The sequence below is a fragment of the Plasmodium relictum genome (assembly GCF_900005765.1).
Source record: "Plasmodium relictum strain SGS1 genome assembly, chromosome: 14".
Lineage (NCBI taxonomy): Eukaryota > Apicomplexa > Aconoidasida > Haemosporida > Plasmodiidae > Plasmodium > Plasmodium relictum.
In genome coordinates, this window is record NC_041692.1 from 1,008,596 (window position 1) to 1,021,695 (window position 13,100).

The 13,100-nt window shown below is 17.9% G+C and overlaps 3 protein-coding genes across 3 annotated transcripts; all 3 read left to right on the forward strand.

Moving 5' to 3' along the window:
- Window positions 1-1,199: 1,199 nt before the first annotated feature.
- On the forward strand, window positions 1,200-4,589 carry JmjC1 (JmjC domain containing protein; the record flags this gene model as incomplete). The annotated part of the gene is made up of 4 exons (XM_028679343.1): window positions 1,200-3,759; window positions 3,856-3,934; window positions 4,024-4,099; window positions 4,221-4,589. The coding sequence occupies 4 exons, from the start codon at window positions 1,200-1,202 to the stop codon at window positions 4,587-4,589; spliced, it is 3,084 nt and encodes a 1,027-aa protein (XP_028535066.1).
- Window positions 4,590-5,628: 1,039 nt separating this feature from the next.
- PRELSG_1427800 (conserved Plasmodium protein, unknown function) lies at window positions 5,629-9,181 on the forward strand (the record flags this gene model as incomplete). Its single annotated transcript, XM_028679344.1, has 4 exons — window positions 5,629-8,249; window positions 8,479-8,742; window positions 8,936-9,021; window positions 9,111-9,181. 4 exons carry the CDS (start codon window positions 5,629-5,631, stop codon window positions 9,179-9,181), a joined length of 3,042 nt encoding a protein of 1,013 aa, XP_028535067.1.
- A 900-nt stretch (window positions 9,182-10,081) lies between these two features.
- RUVB1 (RuvB-like helicase 1, putative) lies at window positions 10,082-12,004 on the forward strand (the record flags this gene model as incomplete). The annotated part of the gene is made up of 5 exons (XM_028679346.1): window positions 10,082-11,158; window positions 11,296-11,404; window positions 11,484-11,581; window positions 11,676-11,748; window positions 11,826-12,004. The coding sequence occupies 5 exons, from the start codon at window positions 10,082-10,084 to the stop codon at window positions 12,002-12,004; spliced, it is 1,536 nt and encodes a 511-aa protein (XP_028535068.1).
- Window positions 12,005-13,100: the final 1,096 nt, after the last annotated feature.

The window sequence follows — 13,100 nt, forward strand, 5'->3', positions numbered from 1 at the left end:
TATTTTTTTTATTTATTTTTGATATTTATACTTCCTTATTCTTAAAACCATATATCTAAAGTGAAATATAAAATGTACTTAATCGATTGTATAAGAACTTTAATAGATATATAGTGAGCATTTAACAGAATTCATCATTTTTTTTTATTTTTCCTAAGAGTATTTTTGTGCATGAACCAATTTTATGAAACATTTTCTTTTTTTTGTTTATATATTTACATTATTCTAATGTAACTCTAAGAGTATTTTACAAAATAATTTTTAAAAATTGAACCATAAACACATCCATATACATATAAAAAGCACACGTAAACTTTAGAATATATAAATTGTTAATTTAATTTTTTTTTTTTATACTGCACCTTTTTATGAGTGAAATACTTCACAATTTTTTTATTTTTTATACTTAAATCGATTTTATAGCTTTTTAGTATTTTTACAAAAATCTTCTAGATCGATGTTTTTTTTTTTTTTAATTTACAATTTTTTTTTTTTTAAATATTATTTTTTTTTCATTCTTTTATTTCTCTTTTATAATCTTTTTTTTTTTAAACATTTTTTTTTTTTATAAATTAGCTTGTAACTTTTTCATTCCATGAAATTAATTTTCCAATATATAAATTAGCATTTTTACTATTATATATATTATTTATACTTTTATTCTGTTAATAAATTAATTCTATAATTATATAAATTTCCATATTTTTTTATAATTATAGAAAAAAAATAAAAAAACATAAGAGAACCAATTAGCTTATTTGAGGTATGCATTTATAAAAATACGTACTAAGTTGCAGGAATTGCTTAAGCTTTTTAATTATTTTTAGTTTTTTTTTTTCTTCTAAGTTTATTTACGATATACTTATTTTTTTTTTTTTTTTCTTATATATAGTAGAATTTTTTTTAATAATAAAAAAGCAAATATAAATAGTGCTTATAAATAAGATTACAATTATAAATTTATCACTTTAAGCTTTATATTTGTTTTGGCTTAATTATTATGTTTTTTTTTTTTTTTTAATGTTTAAGTATATATTGTATAAATGTATTATTAATTTTTAATTTATGCTAGCTAATATTTTCTTTAAGCATTATCCTTTAGTTTCGATATATATTTAAATTATATATAATTAGAAATATTGCAAAAAAGAAAGTACTAATACAAATTTTATATTTCTCATGTTCTTATAAAAATTGAAATGGATACCTTAAGTAAAAGTATTAAAAAAAGAAAACGAAACCAAAAATATGTAATATCATTATGTAGCGATGAAGATGTATATTTTCTTGGTAAAAAAAAAAAAAATAATGTAAACCTCAAAAAAGATGATAAAAATTCATTGAAAGAGAAAAAAATGTATATCATAAACAAAGTATATGATACAAGAAACAGATGTACTTCTTTGAAAAATAAAATGCTGGATAATGAAAAAAATAAACCAATGAATTCTATTTACGAAAAAACAAAATATAATTTGGAAAAAGAAAAAATAAAAATAGATAAAATTCATAATGAAGAAAAAGAAACAACGATTGATGATTTTAGTAATAATAGCAAAAGTGAAGTAGTTTTTATAAGAAAAGAAATTTGTAATATAAATTCAGAAAATAAAACTAAAATAAAAAAATCAGAAAAAAAAATAGAAATTAATTCGGAAATTAAAGATCAAATAAAATCAAAAAACAGGCATGAAATGAACTTTGAAATTAAGGATCAAATAAAATTAGAAAATAACAATGGAATAAATTTAGAATATGATAAGTACAAAAATATGGAAGAAATACCTGTGATAAATGCAACAATGGAAGAATTATCAAATCCTATCTTATTTTTTGAAAAATATAATTCCATTGGATTAAAATATGGAGCTATGAAAGTAAAACCTCCCAAATTTTTTGAACCTCAATTTAATTCGTATTATTTAAATATGAAATTTAATATAAGAAGACAAAAAATTAATGAATTAAAAAAAGGAAAGGAATTTGATCATCCAGAAGAATATTGGTCTTTATATGAAGTATATAAATACAATGAAATGCTTGAAAATCTGTATTTTTCCAATGAAAAAAAAAACTTGGAAAATATTGAAAAAAAATACTGGCAAATAATTAACAATGAAAAAGAACAAGTAGTATCTATATATGGGGCTGATTTACCAGTATCTAAAAATCATCCTACGTGCCTTTTTCAGAACAATCTTAAAGAGAACTTTTTCTACGAAAAATTATCAAATGAACTCAATAAAAACAATACATATACAAATTTTGATAATAATGAATATAAAGAAGTAATTAATAGTGATAATAAATGTAATATACCATATAATAAATATGATATGGATAAAAAAAAATCATCTTTATCTTTTTATAATATCATTAACGAAGAATTATCCAAAAAGGAACAAGATAAGACAGTCGAAGTAATAAATATTTCTGATGATGAAAATATAATAAAAATAGAAAAAGAAGTTGATAAAACCGAGAATAAGAAAGATATGAACACAAACAATGTAAGAAATAAAAAATATCAGCAATTTTCATTAAAAAAGGAAGAATATTCTATGTTAAAGCAAAAAGAAAAATATTATTCTGAAATAAATAAAATAATAAAAGGGATTAATGAAAATTTGAATATAAAATCATTGCCTTTTATTAAAGGTTCTATGCTTAGAAACATAGATATCTTGATTGAAGGAGTAAATATACCCTGGTTATACATTGGAACGCTTTTTTCTTCATTTTGTTGGCATACAGAAGACAACTATTTTGCTTCAATAAATTATCAACATTGGGGAGAACCTAAAATTTGGTACGTAATACCCCCTCATTATAGTGATAAAGTAGAAGATATTATTTATGAATACTTAAAAAAAAATAGTAGGAGAAAAAAAGGAAAAAATAAGAATAAAGAGAAAAGCAAATATTATCTCCATAGTGAAAGCGAAAATGAAAATATAAATGAAGAAAAAAATAAATTAAATGAAAATAATTTTAAAAATTATAGCAAAGGAATAACAAATACCAATGTTTCTGGAAGCAATGCAAATACATATATGCTACAAAATGATTATAATATTCATAACGTTGATCTAGGCAATGTTGAATTATTATACAGAAAATCTTGTTTAAACTATAAAATAGTTGATAAAAAAAAAATTAATTTTAAAAAAGAAAATGCTAAGCATAAAATATATAAGTTAACCATACAAGTACCAATTGATATTTTTTTAAAAAATAACATTCCTGTATATAAAAATATACAAAGAAAAAATGAATTTATATTTTTATGGCCAAAAACTTTTCATGGTGGTTTCAACTCAGGTTATAATTGTAATGAAGCATGTAATATTGCACCTACTTTTTGGCTATTTTATGGATTACAATCATATTATAATTATAAATATTTTAGAAACACTTGTATTTCTATACACTTTATTTTATTCTCTAATTTACTGCATTATCACGAATATACCTTTAGTCAATTAAAACATATAATATATTCTTTGCGATATATACTAACAGATGAATATAAATTTTTCAATGAAAATAAAGCGTTGTTTATCGACTTTACTTTAAATCGTGATGCTCTTTTAAACAATAAAATTATGAACTACTCGAATCATTTATCATTAGACTTAAAAAAAATGTATGTTCATTTTGAATACCATAAAAATAAACACTTTTTTTTTCAAAATTTAAAGAGTAAATTAGACTTTTTTTACAAAGATTGTGATGCTTGCAATTCACCTACTTTTAACAGTAAAAAAAAAAAAAGAAAAAAACTATAATAATTTTAATAGAATATTATATATAAAATTATCGTCTAATTACTATTTTTTTTTTTTTTTCTTTTAGGTGCAATTATATGTCCTCATTCAAATGATATAGTATGTATTCATTGTTACGATGAACATAGTTGTAACTGCAAATTTAGGTATATATTAAATTAAATAATTAAACTGAATATATATTAATATGTAAAAAAATTTCCTAATTTTTCTTTTTTTTTTTTTCTTTTTTTAGAGTTACATTAAAAAGATATACACTTTTAGAAATGATGAAAATTTTAACATTTCTTATACATTATGCTAATAAAATAGTAATAAATAAATATATAATATATAATATTTAATACATAACAAATTTATTCATATATATATATATTTTAATTTACATATCTATATATACTTTAATTTATATATATATATATTTTTTTTTAGAAAGCAATTAATGAAAAGGAAATTAAATTTGATGATATACCAGATTATAACTCTTTGAAAATTTTTGAAGACAAAAACTCAAGTAAATTATATAGTTTAATTCGTGAAACAAAAAATTCAGATATAGAAAAGAGAACTAAATCTACTTATTATACTGATTTAGAAAATTATTGCCTAGAAAAAATAAAAAAAATAAATGAAGAGAAAAGAAAAAAGAAAAACTATGAAAATGATAATTTTGTTATAGAAGATTATTATACAAGTTCAAATCATTTTAAAACAAAGTTAACTTTAAAATATTTCTTTTTAACATATGAAGAAGAAATGGAAGACAATCCCATCAAAATTTTACCAAAAATTATTGCATAATTTACTCATACTTAATTTCTAAATACAATGAATTCACACAGAACAACAAAAAAAAAAAAAAAAGAAAATAGTTTTTTTTCTATGTCTAAACTTCCGAATTTCTTATAATTTTTTATTAAAATATGTTTTCCTCTAATTCTTATTTTTTTATGTAGATGTATCTTATTTTTATTTTTTTGTTTAAATAGAATCAATGACATTATATAAATTTTTGATACTCTATTGACTTTTATTTTTTTTATTTTTACTTACTATTTTTTTAATTTATTATTTTGTGGTGTTTTAATATATTTTTTTAAGTTAATTTTTTATTTTTTTTTATCTTAATAGATATTCTATAAAATATATATATTCATACATATATATGTATAAATTAAATCAGTTATTAAATCTTTTTTTTATTGTATTCAAGAAATATGTAATAAAAATATAATTTTAATTAAATAATATATAAATTTATTATTGAGAATATGAATAATAATTAAAAATATACATATATAAGAATAGTATGCTTTAAATTGAGATGACAAAGATGTATATATAAACGCATGTTTGTTTTCATATCTTCAATAATTTGGTGCATTAAATTTGAAATAAAAAAAAAAATATATAATAAATATATGAGTCAAAAATATAAATAAAAAAATTAAATAAAGTAAAAATTAGTTATATTATAAGAGATATAGAAAGAAACAAAAAAAAAAGAAAAAAAAGAAATAAATTAAAATAAAATAGACACCAAAAAATTGGTTGAGAATATTTTTTTTTAAAAAAAAGTAAAAACGACATATTTGCACATTTATATATAATTTTATATAAATGAAACAAATAAAACAAGATAATAAAATGATAAATATATAAATGAAAAAAATAATAATGAATTAAATTGGCAAGAAAACAAATATATTAAATAAATGCTTAAATTATATATATATATATATATATATATATATATATATATATATATATATATATATATATGTTAATAAAATGAGTAAATAATATGAAAATATGTATAAATGAATGCATGTAATAAAAAATGAATAAGGAAAGTAAAGAAAATTATAAAGTAAATTCTAAAACAAAAAGTTTTGATATAGAGTTTTTTACTCCCAAATCTAATTTATCTATAGAAAGCTTAAATAGAAATATCGCATTTAATAATTTATTTAACTATGTTAATAGAAATATTACGAATTATAACTCAAATAAAAAAACTCATTTAAAAGATACTGAACATTATGAAAAAAAAAGTTATTATAATCTTGAAAATGAAGAATATAAAGAAAAAGAACAAAGTAAATTAAGTTATTTAAAGGAGAGTAAAAAAATAAAAGAGAAAAATCTAAGAAACATTGATACAGAAAAAATAAATAAAAAAAGTAGTTACATTTCAAAGGATTCTTTTAGAGAAATAAATAAGAAAACATCTAATACTAAAAGGAATAAATACTCCAAAAAAAGAACATTTTCTGAATGTACAAGTATTTTAAAATTTTTTAATAATTTTGAAACGAGTCAAAAGGAAAAATATAGTAATAATTTGTATAATTCTGATAAAAATTCATATTCAGAAATAACCACATACAATAAAAAGGTTAGAAGCGAACATTATGAGAAAAAAATACCTAACGAAGAAAAATTTAAATTAGAATATACTTATAAAAGGAATGACTACGAAAAATATAATGATTATTTAGAAATAATATATTTATATTGCAAAAAATATTTTTTATCAGAGAAAATGGAATTTTTTAGCAATTATTTATTCTACAGAGAAGGTATTCTAAAAAATTTTATTTTTTTAATTGATTCATTATTTTTAAAAAAAAAGTACGTTGAATTATTAAACTTATTAAAGAAATATAGGAATTTGTGGATATTTTCATACAATAGAAAGCAATATATAAAGAAAAATAATTTTTATAAAAGCAAAAAAATAAAAAAGAAAAATAAATTAAATAATAACAATTGCTTATGGAGAGATAACAATAATTATTACAATAACGATAATAGTGATATTCTTAATATTGGCATCACTAAAGAAGATTCATATAGAAATTTAATAAAAAAAAATGTAACAAAGACAAATTATAATTATAGAAAAAAAGAAAAATACTATAAATGTAAAAATGAAAGAACAAAAATGGAGAACGTAAATAGAGAAATATTACATGATAAAAAAAGAAAAGTAAATATTATGAATAAAAAAAAATTTCTAAGAAAGGAGCATACGAAATATGCAAATAAAACATGCAATAAAATATATTGTATTAGCTATCTAGCTTTTGTAAAAATATTATCCTTACTCAAAATGAAAAACCAGAAATGTCTAAATAAATGCTTACATTTTATAAGTAGGATAGATAAAAAAATTCTTTTAAATAAAAATGCTAATTATTTAATGCAAATAATTATTAAATTATATGAATTAAATGGATTATATAACTATTCATTAAGATACTCTATATTATTGTTTTTGAAATATCCTATATATCCTCATATTATCCTTAAGTTATTTAGTTTTTCTATATTATGTTTAAAAGATGAAATTCACTTAATATTATTAGCCACTTACCCAAAAAAAATGATATGGCTAAAATATTTTCTCTATTTCATTTTATATTCTGTTAATCACCAATTTCAAAATAAACGAAATTTTGACAATGTTTTGTTTTTAATTGAAAATGTAAAAAAAAAAAAAAAAAAATATATTAGAAGTTATGTTTATGATGAATACACAAATGAAGATGGAAGAAAATTAGAGAAAATTATTTCAATGAAAAATAATAAAAGTACCAAAAAAATTAAAAAAAAAGATAAAGCTTTTAAAAAAAAAATAGAAGAAGAATATAATGAAGCAAAAAAAAACTTGCAAGAAAATGAAGAAGGTTATCTAGGAATATCAAAAATTTTAAATTGTTCATATGATTATTTTTTCGAGAGAAAAAAAAAAAATTCTAGTATTTGTATATATAAAAAAATTTTTTTATATAATTCTATATATAATAAAGTATCTTTATATGACGCTTATATATATATTACTAAAAATAAATTTTCCAATTATTTTCCTAAATTTTTTTTATTTTCTAAATTACATATAATAATAAATATCAAAAGAAGTTTTTATGAAAAGAATTATACGATGTGCTATAGTTTAAGTAAATTATTATTAAATGATCATATATATGAAAGTACTGTAATAACTTTTTTTGTAAATTCTTCATATTTATTAAACAAGATTAGCTGCATAAAGAAATTAGCAGATGAATTAAAAAAAAACAAAAAATATATATTTTTTTTATTTAGTAATGCAGCATTATTATTACATTTTAAGCAAGTAGAAAGAGCTATTCAAATATATAAGTATATTATTGATTCATATGAAAATATTTTTTCTGATTTATATTTTTTTTCTTTATTTAATTTAATATATGCTTTAGAATTAACCCAAAAAGCTCATCAAATAGTTATTCTTTGTAAAAATATGAATAAGTTATTTTTCAATAATATCCATTCATATATATTACTTTCATATTACTATTATGTTAATGATATACCTCTTAAATCATATTACTCTCTTATAAAAGCCTATAACATATATCATTATCATCCTGATATATATTATATCCTTTCTTTACTAGCATTAAGAGTTAAAAAGTATTATCAAAAATATATATATATATATATATATTTAATTAAAATACTATATAAAGAAAAAATAATAATAATAACTATAATTCAAAATAAAGAGTAGAAAAATAGCAAAGAAGAAAATAAATATAAAATTATATATAAATAATATAATATGAAAATATATTAAAAAATTACCATTAACTCACATTTATTCATTTTTTTTTTTTTCGTATCCTCTCCAAAATTTTTTTAGGTTTAAAGAATATGTTGCTTTCAGTGAATTAGCTCTTTTTTTCAGTTTAAAAAAAAAAATAATTAGAAATTATATTTTTACTTATATTTATAAAAATCAGCAAAATTGCATTCCAAATTACTTGTTGTATTATAATTTTAAAATAATGAATAACAATGAGATGATAAAAAATATAACTTTTAATATAGATAGATGCCTATGCTATTTTTATTTTGAAAATTTGATAAAATCATATGTAACTTTTAATTTTTGTTCTTATAAAAGGTACATATTAAAAAAAAAAAACATTCATGTACTATAATAAAAAAGTGAAACTTATCTTTTTTGAATACAAAATAAACTAAAAGAATAATTAATACAAATAAATATAAAGTTTTACACAATTTAAAAAAAAAAAAAAAGATATAATAATAACAAATTATAAATTTTACACCAAAATTATATAATTTTTTTTAAGGAAAAACCTTAACTATCTTATTCTAGGAGAAAATTTATGCAACATTGCCCTGAATTTTTTTTACAATGACTTAAAATTTCTACACTGTAAAATAAATAAAAAAAAAGTAATAAATAAATAATTACAGTGTAATAATTTACTGAAATTTTTTTTTTTTATTTACTTTTATATGCAGTTTTACGATACATTGAAAAAATTAAAAAAAATGAGAAGCATGTGAAATTATCTCTCAAAAATGTTCCTTAAAATAACGTGTATTTCTTTATTTAATATAAAATTTTTTATCTATGTATAAAAAAAGTATTTTTTTAATTTTTTTTAACATTTGTAGTTTGTCAAAAATATTAGGAGATGGCAAAATAAAAAAATATTACATTTACTTTGAAATATTATTACAATAAAAAAATATTACATATTTACATATTTTCCATTTATAATATTTTGCACCGAAATGTTTTTTTGTAATATAAAAAAAAAAAATAATAAAATTATAAATAAGTTTTTCACATCTATTTATTATTTACGTGATTGTGATTTTTTTACTTTTATTTAATTTTTTTTTTATTTTTGTTTTCCTATTTTTAAATTAAATATACATTTCTTTTTTTTTTTTACTTTATCTATGTATATAACTAATAAAAAGACACGTATCTTTTATATTTTTAAGGTATATATTTTCTATCATTGAAGTTATAATAATTAGAAAAATAATAAGCAATTCTAGTAGTATATATATATACAGGAGTTAGCTGAATACACATTAAAAAAAAAAAAAATTAATAGATTATAAAATAAAGTAAATAATAACAAAATTTCTTTAAAATTTAAATAAAATAATAAAAAAAAATTTTTTACTAAAAAGTAAATAAAATAAAATTTTTTTTCTTGCAAGGAAATTTTCGAATTATATAAAATTAATAGAAGATAATATAAATTTTGTATCATTTGCTAATAATAAAAAAACAAAACAAAAATATAATTAATATTAATATTTAGTTGTTAAAATATCTTTTTAAAAAAAAAAATTTTGATATTTCTTGCTATTAGATATTTCTAATAAAAAAAAAAAATATATCGCTAAAATAATTTTTACCTTTTTATTATATTTCTATAGAATTTTTTTTTACTTGTTTACATTTTTCAAAAATGAATATTATTGAATCAAATAAAGACAAGGAAAGAATAAGTCTCCACAGTCATATAAATGGATTAGGTTTAGATGCAGATGGGTTTGTTTATGATTGGAATTTTGAAGAGAAAAAAAAAAAGAAAAAGACGGAAAAAATAAAAGATCATGAAGATATTTTATTACAAGAAAATAAGAGATCATACATTAATAAATATGACGAGAAATGTAATGATTTTAGTGATGATTATACTGAGTGTAGTGATAAAAATAACGAAAGTGACAATGAAATTGTTAGAAATTTTTGTAAGTCTAAAGGAATGATTGGGCAAAAGAAAGCTAGAGAAGCTGCCGGTATTTTTATAAATTTAATTAAGGAAAAAAATATCTGCAAATGTTTATTATTAGCTGGGCCAAGCGGTAGTGGTAAAACGGCAATAGCAATTGCAATAAGCAAGGAAATTAGTGAAGATTCTATTCCTTTTTGCATTTTTAATGCATCTCAAGTATATTCTTGCGAAGTTAAGAAAACAGAAATATTAACTCAATATATTAGAAAAAGTATTGGTGTAAAAATAAAAGAAATTAAAGAAGTCTTTGAAGGAGAAGTCATAAAAATTGAGCCATTTTATGATAATACATATGAAGAAAAAAAAATTTCTTATGTACATATAACTTTAAAAACATTAAAAGAACAAAAGAAGATTAAAATACATTCTTCTATATATGAAAATATATTAAAAGAAAAAATTCAAGAAAAAGATATTATTTATATAGAGTCACAAAGTGGAACTGTTAAAAGAGTTGGAAAATGTAGTTTATATCAAGATATGTTTGATATAGAAACAGATACATATGTTGATTTGCCTAAAGGAAATGTTCATAAAAAAAAAAATATCATTCAGAATATTACATTATATGACTTAGATGTATCTAATGTTCAACCTAAAGATAATATTCTCAATTTTTTACAAAATACTAAATCAAAAAAAACAGAAATCACAGATAAATTAAGAAATGAAATTAATAAAATTGTTTATAAATATGTGGACCAAGGGATAGCTCAAATTATACCAGGAGTATTATTTATTGATGAGGTTTGTAAATATTAATACGAGACAATAAAAGATAAAAAAATATATGTTACTTTAAAGTAATTGAATAGCAGTATTTTTATACATTTAATAGAAGAAAATAAATTCTTCTATTTCTACTATATATATATTTTGTACAGGTACATATGTTAGATATAGAATGCTTTACCTATTTAAATAGAACATTAGAATCTAACTTAGCACCCATTGTTATTTTAGCAACAAATAGAGGAATTTGTAACATAAAGGGTATTTTTTTTCTTTCTTTTTCTTTTAAATATTAATGTTACATATGTATATATGTAATTTTTTTTTTTTCTATAAAAAGGAACTAATATAATATCTGCACATGGAATACCCGTAGATTTATTAGATAGAATAATAATTGTTAAAACTATGTTGTATAATAAAGAAGAAATATTACAGGTATGTATGAATCATATATTTACAAAATTTTTTGCATATAGCTTTCAATACTTTATAAAAAAATTTTTTCTTAATATTTTAATTAAAATCTTAGGTTCTTAAATTAAGATGTAAGTTTGAAAAAATAAAAATTGAAAGTGAAGCTTTGGATTATTTGGCCGATATAGGTATACTTTTAAGAAATAAAAGATAAAATAAATGGTTAAACTAAAAAAATTATTTTATTTATTTATTTTTATTTCAGGTATTAAATGTTCTTTGAGATATGCAATTCAACTTTTAACACCTGCAAAAATATTATCAAAAAGAAGAGGAAAAAAAAGAATAAATAAAGATGTCGTTGAAATTGTTTCTTCTATTTTTTTTGATACAAAAAGATCAACACAACTTTTATTAAGTGATAAAAGTAAATATATGTATTAATATATTAAATTATTCTCTATAATCATAATTGTAATACTTGAAATATAAATAAAATATTACAAGAAATATTTAATGCGAATAGTTAATTTATGTAAAAACAATAATTTGAAATATATATATATATAATTCTATATAAGTAAGAATAACTATATTCTGCTACATTTTAATTTGTTTATTTAAAGTTTTTCCTTAATAAAAAAAAATTATTTATCATTTTATTTGAATAAAAAATAAATTTAAATAAACTTACAATTTTTACTTTCTTAATTATCAAAAAATAAAAAGAAATAATCCAAATTTTACAGAAATAATTTTTATTTCATTTTTCAAACTTTAATCTTTTATACAAACGAAATATTGGATATTACTAAAAATTTCATAATATATACCAAATTGTATTTATATTATTTTAATATAGTATCTTTTAGATATTAGAAGTGTAATATTTTCCCTTAATATATTTAAATTATTTAAATTTTTGATATATAGAATATTTTGTATTCCTTAAAATTTTGTTAAATATATTTCGATTATTATAAATATATATATTCAAAAGTTCACATTTAAAATTTTAATTTTTCTTTTATAATAAAAAGAACTCTTTTTTACTTAAATTGCATCGCAAAATGTACTAATTTCATTTTAAGATTTGTGTTTTTTCAATTTATATTTTTGTCAATTTCACATTTATCTTTTTTTTTTTATTTTTTTTTTACAATTATACCTACTATTTTTGTATTTTTAATTTTCTTTTTTTTAAAAATTATTATACACTTTCAATATATATATTTAATAAATCTTTTTTCTTGTATAAGAATATATTGGGAGAAATAAAATAATAAAAAATAATATATTTAAATGCAAATTTATTTAAAAAATTTGCATTATTTATTTGAATTTTTTTAACATCTGAAAATTTTTTTTATATATTTATATTTTATATTTGCTTTATTGACTTTATAAAATATGAATTATATAGTTTTTGGAAAATATTTTAAAATAAAAAGAAAAGAAAACACAAAAAATTATTATTATTATTATTATTATTATTAATTTGATATAATTTTCTTTTTTTTTAATTGTAGATATATCTATG